This window comes from Lagenorhynchus albirostris, chromosome 15 (assembly GCF_949774975.1).
Source record: "Lagenorhynchus albirostris chromosome 15, mLagAlb1.1, whole genome shotgun sequence".
NCBI classification, from domain to species: domain Eukaryota; kingdom Metazoa; phylum Chordata; class Mammalia; order Artiodactyla; family Delphinidae; genus Lagenorhynchus; species Lagenorhynchus albirostris.
In genome coordinates this window covers 40,546,843-40,567,595 of record NC_083109.1, presented here as the reverse complement: position 1 = coordinate 40,567,595, position 20,753 = coordinate 40,546,843, and the positions used below count along the sequence as shown (strand labels likewise).

The window sequence follows — 20,753 nt, the reverse complement described above, 5'->3', positions numbered from 1 at the left end:
CTCTGCCGGCAAATTTAGGTGTTTCTCTCTGTGGTGCTTTAGAACATAATTTCATAAATCAGTAAATGATTTCTTTTGTTTATGAGCTCATGAAGAGCATGGGATCATGTTATACATCATGTCCCTTTTTGGTCCCCCCAGCTCAATTCTTTGTACATAGTACTCAATATTTGGTCAGTGAATGACTATTATAAGATTATAGGACCACTTATAGGCTCTATCCACTTAGAACCTGTGAATCAGAAACATAAGCTCCAACTTAAAGATGAATAAGATATATAAGATATAGCTATACTCACACAGATATGCACAGAATAGATAGAAGCATATGATTGTTTTAGAAATAGGAAATCAGTCCTTTCTGTGTATAATGAGGACCAAAAAAAAACCCAGTTTAAGGTGAAACCAGTCTTTCACTCATATATTGCTAACCATAAGCCAGTTGCAAACTTTAAGATATAGCAGAAAAGTTACTATTTTGCTCTCTTCATAACTGATCTTATCCACATCACAACGTTTGTTATTATATACAAGAATCAGTCAAAAACTTTATTTCCAGCTCAGACTTCTCTGAGCTGTAGACTCATACAGCCGATGGCCTTCTCTATATCTCCTCTTAGATGGCTCAGAGGCACTTCCAGTTCAACATATCCAAAACCAAATTCATGATATACCTCCACCAAACAAACTTGTTCTCTTCTATCATTACCTCTTTTTCTGTCTGTCCATCTAACTAGCTAGCTCCTTCTGCAAGTCAAGAAGCTAGGACTCATCTTTGACACTGCCCAGATTCCCCATATCAAGCCCCTGTCACTGATTACTGTTGGTCTTACCTCCTGACTCTGAAAGTCAAGAGCGACTCACTACTCTACATCTCTACTGCCACCAACTTAGTGCTACCTTCATTTCTCACCAGGAATACTGTACTAACCTTTTAATTCTTTTTCACATCTACTCTTAACTCCCTCAAGTTTTCTACACCGTTGCTGAGGTGATCTCAATATGCAAATCTGATGATGTCCCTCCTTCTGAAAATAGCAGTGGCTTCTATATGTTTTTATGATAAAGTCCAAAGCTACATGGCACCTACCTAACTCTTCAGTTTCATTTTCTACTTGACTTCTGTACAAGAAGACTTCTGGCTATCTGTAATCCAGACATGCTTGCCAGCTTTTTTCTATTAGTGGATCTTTACATATGCTTTTCTTGCTATTTGGAACATTTCCTTCATCTATTAGTCTAACCCTGACTACTTAATTCCTCTTCATCCTTCTAGTAGCAACTCGTTTATCACTTACTTAGGGACCCCTATTTTGTGCTCTCATAGCATCTTGTAACATTTCTTCTTGGCACTTACCCTAGTTGTAATTTCATTTTTTTATGTGCATTGATTTGATGGATTTTATTTGATCAATAACTGTCCATCTATCCTCTTCACCTGACTGGAAGCTTATTGAGGGCATTGATTGTTTCTCTTTTGCCAATGGTAGTATGTTGAGTACCTAGCACAGAGCAGACACTCCATAAATATTGAATGAGTATATGAATCTACTTGTGTGATCTGGGTATATATTAAGATTTCTATTAAATAACTTGGTTAGGCATGAATTTTGCCAAGTTTATATTTTCCTTTAGTCTGTTTCATAGAAATTATATTTTCACTGGATTTGAGGTCAAAATAACTTGGATTTAATTTAATTCAGTGTTTACGTTTTCTTAATTTCTCCCACCTTTGACCTTTTTGCAGTGGTTCCATTCATAATGGCAAGAGACAGTGATGGTCATGAAAACTCAGCAAGTGGTAAAATGTTTGACAAAGAAGCTCTGGAGGAAGATTCAGAAAGTGCTAGTGAAATAGGAGGTGATGAAGAATCTGAAGATGAATTTACAGGCATTTGTAGAGCTGTTGCTGCTGATCTTCATGATGATGATGATGATGATGATGATGATGATGATGGAGGGAATGAAAATGATGAGGAGGATGAAGATGAGGATAGTGAGGATGATGGTGAAAGTGACAGTGGCCCCGATCTTGCGAGGGGCAAAGGAAATATAGAAAGTAGTTCTGAAGATGAAGAAGATATGGCATATTTACTTCCAGAGGAATCTGGTTTTGAGCATGCTTGGAGAGAATTAGATAAAGATGCTCCTCGGGCTGATGAGGTGACCTTTTGAATAAATAAGATTATTTGTCAAGAGTACAGTAGAAGTAGCTGTTATAGATGGTAGGATTGATGTCATTAAATTAACAAGGAAAAGCTTTATTGGTAAATAATACTCTTGATGATGATTCTGATTAAAACTTCTTGATACAGAATATACCTATATAAAGTACATGTCTGTCCAAGCAGATAGGGATGAACTTCTATATAAATAATTAAAAGTCACATGAAATTTTTAGAAAATTCTTGTTTTAACTAGGAGTTTATATTTCAATTCCTACTGCACCTATTAGAAATGCTGTAGATTAATATACTCAGCTTTCCTACTTATGGGTGGCAGAATAGCTTAACAAACTTGGTGGTTAAAGAATCAGCTTGTCATGTTCTGATTCAAGAACTAAGAACCAAGTAAGAGAAAGTGCTTTTCTGTTGACAGTTTTACTTTTGTGTGACTCATCTGAAGTTTTCTTTTACATATTGAAACCACTTAAATACTATATTAATGATTTCAGGATTTGGGGAGAAGAAGGCATTATATTTTTACTATCTTAATTTTGCAAGCATTGGGAATGATATAGATTATATCATATTTAATTTTTCTCATTTCTTAGATTACGCATCGATTAGCAGTTTGCAACATGGACTGGGATAGATTGAAGGCAAAAGATTTGCTGGCTTTGTTCAATTCATTTAAACCTAAAGGAGGTGTTATATTTTCTGTAAAGGTGAGAATTGATTTTATTTTGAAGTGAACATTTCTAAGCATTCTAAGTTAAATCTCTTTTTTTAAAGTCATAGTTTTCCTTCTAAGGAAAATAATCTGGAAGTTGTCCAATACAGTTAAGGCACAAAACTGATATAATAGGTATGAAAGTAAGAAAGGAAGAGGTAAAATTATTGCTCGGTTATATGATTGTGTTTAATTAAAAAAAACAAAGAAATCAACTGAAAAGCTGTTATAATAAAGCTCAGTAAAGGGACAAGGTATAAGATAAATATTTTTAAAAATGCTTCATTACTAGAATTAGCAAGAAGAAAAATTAGCAGCAGAAACATATAAAAGCCTTAGAAATTACCTTAAACAATATGACCTACATGAAGTAAGCTGTTACACTTGATAAATAATACTTGAAAAACTTAAATTTTGAGATACCATATTTCTTGAGAGCCCGCGTAGGTATTAAGACTCTAGGCTTTGTAGTATGACAGACCTATATTCAAATCTTGATTCTGATACATGCTGTATGATCTTGTGCATTTTATTGATTAATTTCTCAAATGTCTTTTCTCCTCTAAGTAGATATAACAGTAGTATTTCTTAAGGTAGTGGTAAGGATTAAATGAAAAGAAGATCATGCTAAGTATTTAGTACAGAGCCTGAAACAGCTCTAAATTACTACTGTTCAGTTTAAATATTTAAGATGTCAGTTCTGCAGTTTTAGTATAGTTTCAATCAAAATCTCAGTTCAAATGAAAGTTAAGAAAAAGGTTACCATTAATCATCTAAAAGAATAAACAAGTGAGAATGACTCACAAGTTTTTGAGGAATCATACCAGTATAAAAGGATTCACCCTACCAGTTACAATATCTCAACATTTTATAATGCTACAGAATTTAATAGCTTTGGGTAAAAGTACAGGGACAACTTGATGCAATAGGTAGATAGAAGAGTTTGTATGATAATTTAGAACAAAATAAACTTCTTGAGTACATGGTATTGGAACAAACGGACAAGTCCTTGTGTTGGAGAACTTAGTGCAGGCCCTTGTAATAGCCCCAAATGATAGCCAGATGAAATGAAGAAAAAAATTTTAAAACTACTGGCAGAATAAAATAGAATGGTATTTTTGTTAAATCTTGTGTTTTAGGAGATGGGTAGTAGGAATCTCTGGACTTACAAAGAGGAAAAAAAGTACAAAAGAATCAACAGATGTAAGCATATATACTAAAAATTTCTGCATTGAAAGCTATTTTATGCAACTTAGATTAGTAAGAAAAACTTGGATCCCCTAGTGGATAAATTAGATATTTCAAACAACTCAAAAAAGTGTACATTAGTTAATAGATGAATATTAAGCCCAGTTGTATCAAAACAATGCAGATTAATACCATTATATTTCTTGAATCTCAAAAGTGGCCAAGATAATACCAAATCTAGGCGAGTGTGACTCCTTCTTATACCAAGACTATATATAACCTGTGTGATAAGATTGTCATCAGTTCTTTTTTATTTAAAGAATTTCTTTAAAAGAAAGCATTGGATAAACGATATGATTTTAGGGATAAGTTAGGTGTTACAAAATTATGTTTCTTCATTGTTTTATATATTTCTTTAATCATTTTAATATATCATTTAAATTATTTAATCCAATCATTTTTCACACGTGTGTGTGTGTGTGTGTGTGTGTGTGTGTGTGTGTGTGTGTGTATGTATCATTCCTTGAACTTAGAATCTTGTTTCACTTTTCTTAATTTTTCCCTTAGAGCCCAGAATGTATGGAGGAGATATTCTATTTTTGTTCCCAAGCCCACATCTGTTAATCCCTAGCCAAAATGACTATTTTTAAGATTATTCCTGAGGATGCTTTAGCTTCCTATAGTGGGTTTGGAAGTGAAGCATTCTTGCTGTTTTCATTGAGTCCAGTTGTTTAGAGTTCCTGACCTTGACAGGTCTGTATATTATAAAAAAAAGGGAAATATAAATTACATTAATCTTACTTTTTTGTGTTTAGATATATGCTTCAGAATTTGGAAAGGAGAGGATGAAGGAAGAGCAAGTTCAAGGACCAGTAGAGTTATTAAGCATTCCTGAAGATGCCCCTGAAAAGGACTGGTATTAAAACACTCTAGAAAATAAAACTAAACCTCATGAGTTTGTGTCACTAGTTCAGAATTCTGGTCACTTTAATAGTTGGGACTAAAGTTTACACTTGTGCCATTCATGGTTAAAACAGTTTTCAAAGCAGGTTAAAGTCTGTCAGAAGTGGCACACTATTCCAGTAACATTTTTTTGTATTCGTATTTCTATATTCATGAAAATTATTATTGCAGTTTTAAAAACATGTCATGACTAAACTGATTTAGAGGTCTCAGCCTCATTGCCCTGAATCAGTAAGTTTTGCTTTTTTTCTGAGATGTTGCTTTTTATGTAAATGGAATTGAAACTATTTGCCTTCAAATTATGTAATTTCTCTTATTTAAGGATTAAATAGAAAAATATAAGAATAGTAGAAAAAGTTCTTAATCATTGTAATGTAGTATAGAAAAAAGTTTAAGGTAGTTTTTAATCCACTAGGTGGAGCTATATGTGCACTTAATAAAAATTGGTGGCAAAAGAGAGCAGATGAAGACCCTCAAAGAATATGCTGTAGTTAAGTAAGTTGAATTTATACCACGTAGACTTGACAACACCTGAATAAAGTTTTACAAGATCAGTAATTTCTTTATAATAAAAGCTAATGCTTTCCTATTATTTTATAATACAGTGATCCTCTCTAGTGGTTTTACTTGAGAAGGCTGTATGTGATAGCAAAACAAACAAAAAAATAGCTATTCTAAGAATTAAAATCACAGGTAAGCACATGTAGTTCTTGCTTTCCTTTTCTAGATATCAAATTCCAGTCAAAGTCCCTGGTCTGTACCTTGTCAAAATAATAAATTGGGCTTAAGTATTTAATGTTTATGAAGGCAAAATCATAAAGGAAGGTTGGATTGGAATAAAAACCAGTTTGTAATTTTTTTTCTTGGAACAATTACATTTATTTTTTAAAGGGAGAGAGTATTTGTGTTCCTGTTTAAGTAAGCCTAATGAGTTTTTCCCCTTTTAGGACCTGTAGAGAAAAACTGAGAGATTATCAATTCAAACGACTGAAGTACTATTATGCGGTAGTAGACTGTGATTCTCTTGAAACAGCCGCTAAAATTTATGAGGATTGTGATGGCCTGGAATTCGAAAGTAGTTGCTCGTTCATAGATCTCAGGTAATCTAGTGTGTGTTGTACCAATTTAATCTTGTAGCACAACATGATTATAAGAATTGAAATATTAGAACTGGTAGTGCTCTCTGTCCTTTCACGTTCTAAGAGGATTTTTTGCTTTTGGTGAACTTCCTTGTACAACATCACTCTTAAGAAAGAAAACTGGAATGAGAAAATGCTAAAATATTAGGTATGAGTCACCTCACATTTATGTCCTTTCAGATATGTCAAATATGTTTTTAGGATGATGGGTTTTATGTAGCTATTTCTTTGCAGCTCTCTTTTAGAACTAGGAACCAGGGTGAAGTAACTTTTTAAAAAGCATTGAGGTGGAGGCAAAGGAATTTACTTGTAATAAACTAGTATCTCTTGATCTGTGCCATCCAATACAGTAGTCAGTAGTCATATCTGGCTTATTTACATTTATTTAATTAAAAATTTAAAAAAGCTTAAACTCATTTGCTTAGTCACACTAGGCACATTTCAAGTACTTAATGACCACATGTTGGACAGAACAAATACAGAACTTTACCATCATCACAGAAAGTTCTCTTGGGCAATGCTGCTCAGTGAATGGTGTTGCTGGCTTTATCTTCAGACTTGGGCATTATTTCCACCACGTACTCAGGCTTCACTGACCCAAGCTGAAAAACCTTAGGTGTTTGGGAATGTCTGTTCTAAGGAAACCGGGAAGCCGAACTACTGTACCATTTTATCATTAGCCTAGTTCTTTGAACCCAGTGAACCATTTTACTGTGACATTTTCAATAGAAATCACTTGTTTGTATCCAGGTTTGTTAGCGGTTTTGTTCTCAAAATGAAATATTTTATGGAAAAAAAATGCATCAATTGATAATCACTGTGACTTTCACACTTCAAAAGCATTCCAACTTGTAGAAGAATACAAGTAAAATTTTTTTTTTTTTTTTTTTTTTTTTGCCGTATGCGGGCCTATCACTGTTGTGGCCTCTCCCGTTGTGGAGCACGGGCTCCGGACGCGCAGACTCAGTGGCCATGGCTCACGGGCCCAGCCGCTCTGCGGCATGTGGGATCCTCCCGGACCGGGGCACAAACCCATGTCCCCTGCATTGGCAGGGGGACTCTCAACCATTGCGCCACCAGGGAAGCCCACAAGTAAAATTTTTTGTATTGATAATTTAGGGTAAGAGTTTAGCATGCTTAAGTATATAGCAAGAAGGGCATATCTCATCAAACAAGACATTTCCTTCTCTTTTCTGTTAACAGTTTCAAAAGGAGGTACTTGTTTTGGATATATAAATAGTAGTTACCAAACATTTGTTAGAATGTCAAACTCTGCGTATCATGAGTTCATGTTCTCATGTTCTTTTCAGGATCATTTTATTCTTTCTGTTTCCTTTTTGGGACATTTTTATGCAGTATTAGAATAAACTCTGGCAGTACCTAGAAAATAAGATCAATGACCATGGAAAAACTTATATTCCCTGTTTTATTTTGTCATATATAATTTTATAAAAGAAAATTGAATTTTCTGCTGCCATCCTGTTATCTAGGGCAGGGGTTCCCAATCCCTGGGCTGCAGGCTGGTACTGGTCCACAGCCTGTTAGGAGCCAGGCTGCACAGTAGGAGGTGAGCGGCAGGCGAGCAAGCGAAGCTTCATCTGCTGCTCCCCATTGCTCCCTATCGCTCGCGTTACTGCCCTAAGCCTAACACCCCACCCTCACCCCCCGTCCGTGGAAAAATTGTCTTCCACGAAACCGGTCCCTGGTGCCAAAAAAGTTGGGGACCACTGATGTAGACCTAATGAACCTTAATTATTCATTCCTCCCCTAAAAAATCATTTTTGATGCAATATACAGCAGGTGCTTTTTCATGTGTGGAAATAAAATCTCCTATATAAATGACAAAACTTAAATATAATAACCATGAATCATTTCTCTTTGCTTTTTTCCTCCCACTCCTTAGCCTGATGCCTAAGAATTGTCAAACAATTACAGTGACTGATTTACATTTAACAGCTATTTATTTGTGAAAAAAATTATAAAATTGTTAAGATTTTTTTAGTCTTGAAGAATCAACCTTAAGCTTTTCCTTATTTTCAGTGACACCTCATATGTATGATACTTTATATTCAGAGCACTTACCCATTAATAATTGTATTTGATCTTCAGAATATCATATAGCAAGCCAATGACTGAGCTATCAGGAATCTAGGTCTTTTTGAAACATGAGGGACCCATGTGTGTTTAGACCTGACTCATATTAACTGACTCCTAACGCAGGGTTTCTGCCTACACAGACTTCACTCAAATTTGGTGGAATTACAGATTTATAGCTTAGGAATTTCAGAAATTTTGTGCCAAGGTTATTTCTAACATTGTTTGCTTCATCTACATGTGTGTTCTGTAGAATCTCTTATATGGTGTGTATGTATACACTATACCTAATTAGAAGAGAATCTAAACTCTGGTTGTTTATCACTGCAGCATATGTTTAAATAAATTTATTTTTTTCTTTGTTTCTTAGGTTTATACCAGATGATATTACTTTTGATGATGAGCCCAAGGATGTAGCCTCAGAAGTGGATTTAACAGCATATAAGCCAAGATATTTCACATCTGCTGCAATGGGAACATCAACGGTATTTCTCAACTTTAGAAAATATATAGCTGGACTCAATATTTTTAAGAAAAGAGTTATTTACTTACAGCATCTTTAGAAATGGAAAGGATTCAAAATTTTAAAGCATAAGTACAAATAGAAATCAAACACAGGTGTATTTGCATTTTTATCTCCCACATGTGTTGGAACCTATTTTCAAATTTTTGTTATGCCTTTAAGCCTGAGTCAATTACCTGCAAATGTTCTTTTTTCTCTTCTATCTTTCCCATAGAGTGTTACTTAACTAGATTCTTTAATAAGTAATATGTTAGTTATTAATATCCTAGGGAGTAGGGGTAAGGAGGTAACAGATTACTTCAAATCACAGTTAAAACCAGTGGAAATTTAAAATAGAAACACATTTTTTCTGCAGATATGATCCAAAATTCTAAAAACAATTGAAGTAGAATAATTCAGGACTACTAGATGTCACATTAATGCTTAATAATGAACAGCCAAAAGATTTTTATTGAATTAGTTTGTTACTTAGCTGCCTAGTTTCTCTGCTCTTCTACTCCATATACCTTCTATCCACAGCTGGACTCTGCAGCAGCCATACAGGCTTCTCATTGCCTTTTTTGTAACAAGCCACTGTGCTCTTCTGAGGATAGGCTGGTGTCAGAAAGAGAGCTGCTGTATCTGTCACCTGCAGCCTGTGGGTACTGTGTGGCCTTAATTAGTTACTGAGTACAGGGAAACCCCACCAGTATGCAATAAGTGAAGTCTAAAAGATTCAGTCACATAAAATGTAGGATCATGTTATTTTCAAGACTGAAAAATGGGCAAGCCTATCCAGCCAGCCAGTCTGGAGTTCCTATGGTCTGGCTGTATCATCCACATCTGTTCCAGTTCCATCAGTGGTTTTGTGGTTATCAGCTCAGTCTTAATTATCGGAATAAGAGTAATTCTGAATGGTGACTAGCTGGAATTTCTCTGACAATGGCAACTGTTTTAAGGATTGGATCTCTTGGTGCCCATTTTGTTGTCCTGAACTGGAAAGATTAGCCTGAGGGGGAAAAACAGCAAGGATGTGGGACCTGCCCTGTGATGAAGATTAAACCTCTAACTGGACTCTGAGAATGGGGGCTACATAGAAGACAGGAGCCAATCACAAGACCGATGATGTTATAGATGAATTCCTGTGTTGTGGGGGTTTACTGTACTTCCAACAAATAGATGCCTTTTTCATCAGTGGCTCTTAATCTCTTTTGGAAAATGGACCACACTGAGGTTGTGTTGAAAGCTTTATCAGCAAATTTCAGACAGTTTGTAGACCTCCTGAAATGCCTAGAACTCCAGGTGAAAAACATGTCTTGACTCATTCATAATAATGTTACTTTTTTCACTAGTGCATTTTCTTGTTTCTTTTCACCACAATCAGTCCATACACTGATGAATTTTTACTCCAAATAATAGAGTACCTTGCATATAGTAAAGAGTTAGGAGGATGAAGGCACAGGTTAATTGAAATGGTTCCCTTTCCACAGGTAGAAAACTTTTCATTAAGCATGTTATTTATTATTTGTTTTAGCACGTCTTAACTTTTTTAGTTTACTGTTAAACATACAAATTAACGATAAATATTCTTTAACAAGTTTGGGTTGCTGACATTTCCATTTTTATTTTATTTGTTGTTTTTTTTCTTATTCATTGGTGAAAGGTGGAGATCACTTGGGATGAGACAGATCATGAAAGAATTACAACACTCAACAGGAAGTTTAAAAAGGAAGAGCTTTTGGACATGGATTTTCAAGCCTACTTAGCTTCCTCTAGTGAAGACGAAGAAGAGATAGAAGAGGAGCTACAAGGTACTGTTCATCTTTTGGTGTTCTACATTTGTAAGCATTTGGATACCTAAACTAGACTTACTAATGGAAATAAGTTTGACAGTAGCTTAAAAGGGAATATCAAACTAATCTTCAAACTGTCTGTGAAGTAAGCTCACATACACAGTATTATATACACCTTTAGATAGTAATTGAAATTTTTTGTTTAAAGGTATTTTCTTAGCCTGAATTTCTTTAACCAAAAACTCTTTGAAACCCTGACCTCACAAAAAAGTCTGGCCTTTTAGACTAGTCATGATTGTTGTAGTAATGCAATCACTTAAACTAGTAAAATGCTTTATTACCCCCCCTTTTTAAACTAAGAACTTCTTTTGGATTATTTTTTACATTCCATTTTTCTGCTCAATTAGTTTACAAAGTAGACTCTTTCTGTCCATTTAGTGATTATCCTAGAAATCATGACTTGTGTCCTTATTAAAGTTTAATGCTAATTAATATTTTTATCCTCCTAGAGAATACAAGGAATCTTAAAACAACTTTCATGCTATTCTGTATATTGTAATTCTTAAGTCCCATAGGACATTAATATTACTCTTTTGTTTAAATTTACCCACATTTTCCATACTACTTTTGCTCCTTATTCTTTTCTAAATCTCATACTTCTGTCTGGGATCATTTTCCTTCTGCCCTAAGTATATCTTTGATAATTTCCAGTAGTATCTACTGGTGTCAAGCTCTTGAATTTTAGTTTACTCTAAAAATTTCCTTTTTTGCCTTATTTGTGAAGATGTCTTCACTGGTAAAAAAATTCTAGGTGGACAGTCCTCCTGTCTCCACATTGAGGATAATATCCTGCTGGCTTCTGGCTTCATTGTTGTTTTTGAGAAGTCAGCCGTCGGTCTACTTTTTTCAGTCTTTTGAAGGTTGCCTGGATTTTATTCATTGGCTGCCTTTAAAGTTTTCTCTTCCTTTTTGTTTTTCTGCAGTTTTAATATGAACTAAGAATAGATTTTTTTAATTTATTGTGCTTGGGGTTGGTTGGGTTTCTTGCATTTGTGGCATGGTATCTTTCAGTCAGTTTTGGAATATTCTCAGCCATTATCTGTTCAGGTGTTTCTTCTCCCCTCTCCTCTGGGACTCCAATTAAATATATGTTAGATCGTTTCACTGTAACTTCCATGTTGTTTCTCTCCTGTATTTTTTATCTATTGTATTTCTGTGTTGCTTTCTGAATATTTTTTCTTAGCTATCTTCCAGTCCACTAATTCTCTTTTCAGCAGTGTTGAATCTGCTGATGGACTGTTCATTGAGTTAATTTTGATTATTATATTTTTTTACTTGTAAAAGTCCAGTTTGACTATTTTTCAGGTCAGCAATATCAACTTTTTAACGTTTTTTACTCATTGCAGTTATTTTCAGTGCCTTCTTTTATTTCTGTAAACAGAGGAAACATGTTTTTGTAGTGTATGTCTGATAATTTCAGTATTCATTTCAAATCTTTTGGAGTTGATTTCTGTTACTTTACAAGATACTTCTCCTGTTCACTTGTATGCCTGGTTAACTTTTTGTGCCGGTTTGATATTTGAGGTGAGAGTGTCTCATCAGAGAGGACTTTCATTTACTCTGGTCATTCTGGAACCACATCACTCCAAATTTTAAGACTTGAGGTTCCCTGGACCTAGTGGGCAATGCAGGTCTCTGTGAGAGCTAGTTTACTTCTGGTTGACCCTTGCCCTGGAGTATATCCTTTTGGGTCCCTACTGTGGGACCCAAATGTGGGGGTACTAGCTGGTTCTTTAACTTTTGTCTTCTTAGCCTGTCAGGCTGCCAGAACTATAGGTTAGTCTCACAGCTGTTTCTTTGGTAGATCAGTACATGCACTCAGGGCAAATAGGTCTTGAACACTGGGGTCATCTCTCTGATCACCATCTTCTTGATTTTGACTTGGTAATTCTTCACTAATTTGTCAGTTCTTTGAAGTTTTCTTTTTTTCTTTTTTAAATCCCTCTGAATCTTTTAAAAAGATTTTTTTAAACACTTCATCCAGCTTGATGTCCTCAGTAAAATGGTTGGTCTGAAGTGTACCTAGCTTCCCATTAATGGAAGCAGAAGTTCTCAGATTGTCTATATCTTTATCTAAAAATTTTTTTGACGATTAAAATGATCGATGGTGTATTTTTAAATTATATATGTTGTTTGCTTAAAATAGCTCATTTTTTAAAAATAGGGCCAAAAAACCCCTTTTCCCTTATATTGGATCTGGCTCTGTTTGGAAATTTGGTTGCTTGATTGTAATTTCTTATTAGTTTTTGGTTGATACTCTCTCCCAGATATCTTCACACTTTCATTTTTGTTTACTAGATGAATTCTCAACCATGCACAATTATGAGTAAGATAGAATTACGTGCTGACAGCAAATGAACCATAAAAGTTAAACATAAGGTATTTTAAATTAGCAGGAGTGAATATTCTTACTTTTATTTATAGCCTGACATTTTTCATACCTGTCCTTTTGGGTTTTCTTTTGCATATATATTGTTTTTATAATTTACAATTTTGTAAATGTGAAATTAAATAAATCCTAAAATGCTTCTTTAGTATTATCATAGGACCATTAAACCTTAACTTTCTTAAGATCCTATGATTTTAGGCTATTGAAGATATTGCTTCACTGATCTAAGTTTTTCATAAAGTATTACTCTTGAACTCTGTTTACGCATTGAATGGAGAATCATGTTTAATCATTCCAGTTTCTTTGTTCAGAAATCTCATATTAATAAAACCACATAATTTCTTAGGTATCTAATAATCTTTGAAAAAGTATATGATTTGCAGTGGTAGTTATATGGACACAAAAGCCTTCATATTTAAGGCCTTGATGGCTGTTGCTTGTTAATTTCTTTGGCATTCCAAACAGTTGAGTGACCATGTTATTTTTAGTGTATACAGAACAGCTGAGTCTTTCTCAAATAGCCTTTACATTTTTTACCCCCATAGATACACTAATTTATCTACATTTTCTTTTATTTATATACTATATGGTCATTTAACACTTTTCTGAAAATTCTGGATAGTTTTTCTTTAGTAGCAGCTCTAAGATAAAGGAAAAAAGATCATTCCGTGTATTCTTAAGAGGATTGAATACAAGTTTTTCAAATAGGTTTTCTTTGTTTGCTTTGGGAGAACTTAACTAGATTTTGAAATGACATTATTGAATACATTAGGGCAGTAAATATTATGGGAAGATAACCATTAATTTGTCAATATATTCTTGTTAAGGTCTTGGGCTTTGCTGATTCAATTCCTGACTTCACCACATAGTGAAGTTACTTAGGTTAGGTTTTCTTAGCCCTCAAGCCTTTTCTTTCCAAAGGTATGAAATGAGGATCATAATAGTACCTGCTCATAGTTGGAAAAATTGAGATAATGTATGTAAAGTCTTAGCATACTACCTCATGTCATATGTCTTTACTTCTAAAACTTTAAGGATTAATGGCTTTTTGTTTGAAATATACTAATTAACTTTTTTAAAGCATGCATTTTTATTTTTCTTCAGTATTTTAATTGATTGCAAAGTCATTTTTATCTATAGTTTAGTACCTCTGATAGATACATTTAGTATATTTGAATGCCTTAGAGTTACTATATGTTCCTGTTGTAGTTTATAAGAGATTATACCAGGGTTTCTTACATTTACAGTTAATTTTTTTCTCCTTTTATATTATTAAGGCTTTCACAAAGTTTTGTCCTTGAATTGGGAAAAAACAGACTTCCATGAGTTAACCCACATTTTAGAGATTCAGAAAGTAAAATTTTAGTACTGGAAAAAAATCAATTTAAAGTAGGCCATCAGAGACTTACCACTAAAATTTCAACCTGGAAGGAGCTTGCTTCTAATTATATTTTCAGAAGTAAGCATTTAATAGAAAGAAATACATTGCCATTTTGTTAATGTGTTCCTGATGTTTTATCCATTGAATTACGGGATACATGACAGAATTCCATCCAACATTATTATTGTGGCACAAAGCACAAACAGGAAAAAAATGAATTTCAGCTGTTTGAGTGAAAATGTAAAAGTGTGATAGGATGGAAAGAATGTCATGGACTATTTTTTATTCATTTAGAGAAAAAAACTATAAAAACATTTACTTAACCAATTTTTTTCACATCACCTTTTTGAAAATGTAAGGACAGTCTGTTAACGTTGATGTTTCACAGCTGAATGCTTAATAATGTCAGACATATTTAGTGACCGGTTAGCCGTAGCTCATAGAAGGGAGGGTCTTCTGTATGCTACTTCTAAATTTTACTGTACTGGGGACATTTAGTCAATTCAGTAAGTATGTTTTGCATTAAAACCCAGGTTCTTAATTTATGTTTTTGACTTGGAGAATTACAGTGGAAATATAGAGCAAACAAACTTTCACGTATTAGTTTTCTTTCGTATTTTTTGCCCATGAATTTTATACTGTTCCATTGTATTATAATTATTTTTATGAAATTAGGAAATGTAAACGTGAATATTTTCCACATGAGGAAATTAATTGCACAAACTTCTAATTTATTCATTTTTATTCTTAATGTATTAATGAGATCCTGAGAGTAAGCATGCTTGCTCACTATCAAATGGAAAGGACTCATTATTCTTTGTTTTGGATTACAGGCAACTTCCTTTATCTGTATCATCAGCATGAATGGCTAAATCCATTTATCAGATGCATCTCAACACTATTCAGTCTCCTTTTATTGACCATACATTTTAAAGCCACACTGTTGGATGGTGGGAGACATAAAGAGGAAAAAAGTGCCATCCCTGCTATCTTGCTTGCAGGGCGGAAAAGTCTAAGGATGTTACATGACTACAGGATTATTTTGAAATATGAATTTTAATAAAAAGAGATTCCCAAGTGTAATATTGTGACCATGCTAACTTATATTGCAACTGATTTTTATCATAAACAAGACCTAAGTCATTTAACTCATTTTGTATTAAGAAATTTAAGTCTGATTTTGATATTCTATTGTTATAGTGTATCTGACATTGTTTAGAAGGGTGCTGCAGTGACTGAGATTAAACACTGAAGTTAGAAGTAAATTATTTCTGTGTATTAAATGAAATTGATTTTTTTGTTAGGTGATGATGGAGTCAGTGTAGAAGAAGGTGGGAAAACAAAAAGAAGCCAGAAGGATGATGAAGAACAAATTGCTAAATATAGGCAGCTCTTGCAAGTTATTCAAGAAAAAGAAAAGAAAGGCAAAGAAAATGATATGGAAATGGAAATTAAGTGGGTTCCAGGTAAGAATTAGATACTAACTAAATGTTCACTTGTTTTCCTTCGTTTGGGGATGTTGGATATGAAAGAAACGAAGATCAACTCTTTGGAAACATAAACTTTAAAAAAATCACATTTTCAAGGAGTGTTTTGGTGAGGAAGATGACATGATATCTGCATGCATGATTTAATTCACTTTAGCACCAGCGTTTTCTACTCCTGTGGCTTATTCTTTGTCTCTTTAATTTACTAACTACAAATTATCCATTTATAAAAGTAGACCTTTCCTAGGTTTGATTCCAGTATTCCCAGGTTATAGAAATTTGAATCCAGGCACCATGTATTCTAAAGTCATTAAACTTTTTTTCAAAATATGTTATTAATAAGTGGACTTTTCTCCAGTAACTGCTACTAGACTTTAATTAGTGAGGTTTCACTAACACAAAATATGTAATACATAGTTTTCCATCTCAGTTGTGCAATGTTTGAGTATTTTTGAACAAAGAAGTATAGCATCGTAAGTGGTTTTTATAACTGCCTTGAAGAGTTCAATAACCCAATACTAGTACAATAACATTAAAACCATGTCAAAGCTAAACAAAGAAAAAGCTAGGATAAAGGAGGGTTGTTTTCTAGCATATGCATTTTTTCTTAACCATCCTGGGCAAATCAGCATGTACCTTTGCAAATAATGTGGGGTTTTTTTGGCAAATTACTGCTTTTTACATATATGTATATCTTTTAAAGGTAGGTATAATTTTTGACAAGGATTCAATTCTTTTAGCCTCAATTCGTCTCTAGATGAAAAAATACTACTTATAGCACCATTGCATTAACTGTTCTATATTCAGTTACTTCTGTTTCTTACACTAGTATGTTTTTGCACTGAGAGTAAAATATCTGTTAGGTTGTTTTTATTTGAGGGGGCGGAAACTAGGATATTTTGATATTTGAGGATTGATTGACTCTTGCAGTAAATTTATTAGGATATACACATATCTTCTGCCTATTTCTATAGGAACATGGTGCTATGTTATAACCCATTTGTTTTAAATGTTTGGCTTTTGCAGGAAGTGGTGGTAAGAAAAAATGAAGTTTAGTAGTGTTATCCTATGAACAGTGGTTGAGAGAACTCAATTAATTTAGCTTGGAGAGGAAAAGTCTAAAAAGTGACTTAATAGTAATTTTCAAGTACTTGGAGGCTGAGTATGTAAACAGAGACTTAATCTCACATACTACCTCAGAAGTCAGTGCTTTTACCAGTGGATAAAAGTTGAAGGAAAGTAGATTTCAGTGTAAGGTAAAGAGGAATTCTCTATATCATTAGGATTGTTCATCAGAAGAGCACAGAGGCTGCTTTAAGGAGTTGAGTGTCCTTTGTCAGTAAGTCTCACAATAAGGCAATACAACCATACCACTCAGAGATGTGTGAAGAAATTTTTTTATATGAGGTCCTTGGATTTATGATTCCAAGAAATGTTGAATTTTGTCTTTTAGTCAAGTATGTTGTAATTGTAGCTTAATTCTAATCTTAGAATGAGCTTATTGAATGAAGATATTTTAAATGAACATATTTTAAATTGAGGTATTCAGGTGACTATTTGAGAAAGAAGATTTAAAATAAAGTTGATTGCAGAGTTTTATAGTAAATATTTTAGAGCTATATTGAGTGGGCCAGATCTAACCTTTGTCTTTATTAGTACAGTTATGTAGTGCAAATACCAAAAAGTGATACATAGGAAGATTTAAGCAGTACAGTTTTCCTAGGATAAACCTCACTTAGTCATGGTTCATTGTACTTTTTTTATATTCCTGGACTCAGTTTAGTAATGTTTCATAAAAGATTTTTGAACCTGTGTTAATGAGGAATATTTGTCTATAGTTTTCGTTTCTTGAAATGTCCTTAATTAGCTTTTGGTATCAGGGTAATGCTGATCTCATGTGATGAATTAGTAACTGTTCCCTTTTATATTTAGCAGTACATTTTTATCTTGACTTTGCTATTTGTGGATGTGATATTAATGTCATATAAAATATTTTGAAAATGTAAAATGAAAAATTAGCATCTGTAATTCCATTACCCTTATTCAGCCACTGAGTGATTAGGTAGATTGTGGTTTAATTTATCATTTTTCTATTGTTGAATATTTAGTCATGTTTCTGATCTTTCATTACAATAGGCCCATGGCATTGAAAAGAAATTTGATCTAAGGCTGTTACCATTCCCAAACCCACAAATATCAGTACTTCCTTAGATCTCTTCACTTTTATCACCAGCCAAGTAATAGGCTTGCTATTTTAGGGCCTTTTACTTATAAAAACAATTTTTTAACAAAGATGCTTATTCCCACCCACCCACCCCATTTTAGAAACGTCTGTGCATGTGAGAACTTGTAGAGACCACAAGGAGAAGCTAATGCTGGCAGTCAGGCTCACTCATCAGTTAGTAACATGACTTCCTCACTCACATAGCCGCTTTACATATGCTATGGATCAACCTGTGGTTCTCTCACAAGCTGTTAAAACTACCAGTGTCCAAGCCTCAAATTTAAAATCTCAGATGCCAAACATCTAGAATGTTATAAATAATCTATAGCTTTTTCCATATTTTAAATTATTTTCGTAGGCTAGCTTCCCAGAAATGGAATTACTAGGAAAGGACACGGACACTTTTTGTGTCTTGAGATTACTGCCAAATTGCTTTCCAAAAGGGTTGTACCGGTTTTTAATGCCTTCAGCAATGATGAAAGTGCCAGTTTCATGGAATTATCATCAACATTCGCTATGTAATTTTTACTCTTAGATGAATGAAGGAAAGTTGATATTTTGCTATATAATGCATTTTTTAAAGTCTTTAACCGTAGTATTTTTGAAGGCCCCGTATGGGGTATTATTACCCTGTGAATCTTTGGTATGGACGTGCACACAAGTGCGTGCATACGTTTTCTTTGTGTATGTAAATGTAAAGGGTCTTTTACGTACTAGACATGTTAAGTGAGAAAAATGAACTACTCTTTCAGGATCTCAGTTTACTTATTTGGAAAGTGGGACTAATAATACCTTTCTTGCTTAATTTGAGATATTATAGAGTACTTTGTAAGCTACACAGTACTATTCATGTCATACGTGTATTTTGTTGAATTTGTGTCTTAAGAAATGTATGTTCCCAGTAACAATTACCCTGAACCGCAGGACTTTTTTGATGTTATACTTCAGAAAACCACAGAGGGTCAGTATGAGATTATAGTATATCATGCATCAGTTTTTCTGTGGCTTGAATTTCCAAAATATTAAACTGCAGAAAAATAAGTACTCTTAATAATCACTAACAGTTGCTGCACTTGGCGTGGCTTGAAAGAAATTTTAGTTTAGACTGTTTAAACTTCCTATCTTTTCACGTTGGATTATACAGTGTAGTAACATTAGGAGTTTAATTCTTCGAGGGTAAGTGTTAAGGGAGGCAGATAACAGGTACATGGGTGTAACAACTGGAGTGAACTACTCTTTCTCTTGATGTTTTAGTTTCTCATGGAGATGTGATAATACAGCGTTATTAATTGAGATTATAAATGATTAAAAATGTTGAATTTTAAGATTTTTAAGGAACGTTGTAATTCATTGTTTTGATGTGGAGTAACATTGCCCATCTCAATGTGTTGCTAATAAGGTATCCTGCCTGACTCATTTTGATGAGTAGAGAAAGTAACACATGTAATTAGCATATTGAGACTTTATCGATGAATGTGCTTCATTAGGGAATTTGTAATATACATATAAATAAAGCATAATGAGTTTTATCTCATATATTAAATAACCTCACCTAATAATTTATGTGATAATAATTTTTTGTTGTAGATACTGCAAGCCGTGTATTTTAATCTTTGAAATTTCATCCAGCATATGAACAGATAATGACATGTTTCTTTGTCTATAATCTTAAAGGAAATTAGATATGATGAAAGTCCTCTTTTTCTTAGTTATCTCCTGATTAATAGACACAGGTGAAAAGGATGTCTGGTCTTTTTTCTACTCATCATCCTGCAGTGCCTGAACTTTCCTTCAAATATTGAGCATATGCCAAGAACCATTCTAGACACCATGTGAGCAAAACATACAAATCCTTGACCTCATAAAGCTTATATTTCTGGTTAAGGGGAGACAGATAAGTCTTTAGTAAGAAAGATATTTGAGCAGAGACTAAAGGAAGTGGAGGTCGGGGGTGAGCCATGCAGAGGAGATTGTGCGAGCAGAGGGGTTAGCAAGTGAGTGGCCTTGAAGCTGTGGCTTATCTAGTGTGTTTGAGGAGCAGCACAGAGAACAGTGTGACCACAGTGAGTGAGTGAAGGAGAGAATAATGGATGATGTCAGAGAGTTAATGGGGCCAGATCATGAGGGTCTTGCAGACCATTTTAAGGGCTTGAACATCTCTGAGTGAGATGAGAAACCATTGGAGTATTTAAGCTGAGGAGCAATAAGATCTGACTTGGTATTTTTCCAGTTTTATTGACATATAATTGACATATGTGACATATGTTACTGTATACGATTAAGGTGTACAGCATAATAGTTTGACCTACATATATTGTAAAATGATTACTGCCATAAGTTTAGTTAGCATCCATCATCCCATAGATACAATAAAAAGAGGAGCTGACTTATTTTTAACAGGACCAATCTGGCTGCTCTACTTGAGAGTAGATTAAAGTGGCAGGGAGGGACAAAATTGGGGAGATCAGTCAAGAGGCTATTGTAATAATCCTGAGATAATAAAGATTGTGGGTTGGACAGGTTTTCAGGGGAACTTCAGAAATTCTCTTCGTCACATGTAAGGTGCCTATTATATATTGAAATAGACATGCCAAGGAGATAGTTGGATATCCAGTTTAAAGTTCAGGGAAGAGGTCAAGAC

General features: G+C 34.0%; 1 protein-coding gene across 1 annotated transcript in view; it reads left to right on the top strand.

The window, feature by feature from the left end:
• ESF1 (ESF1 nucleolar pre-rRNA processing protein homolog) overlaps positions 1 to 20,753 on the top strand; it is a 59,449-nt gene that overhangs the window by 5,294 nt on the left and 33,402 nt on the right. Inside the window, exons 3-9 of the mRNA XM_060123798.1 lie at positions 1,748 to 2,163; positions 2,774 to 2,887; positions 4,896 to 4,996; positions 5,991 to 6,143; positions 8,647 to 8,761; positions 10,442 to 10,589; positions 15,706 to 15,867. Of these exons, the coding sequence (XP_059979781.1) occupies positions 1,748 to 2,163; positions 2,774 to 2,887; positions 4,896 to 4,996; positions 5,991 to 6,143; positions 8,647 to 8,761; positions 10,442 to 10,589; positions 15,706 to 15,867 (1,209 nt within the window). The remainder of the gene's footprint in view (positions 1 to 1,747; positions 2,164 to 2,773; positions 2,888 to 4,895; positions 4,997 to 5,990; positions 6,144 to 8,646; positions 8,762 to 10,441; positions 10,590 to 15,705; positions 15,868 to 20,753) is intronic.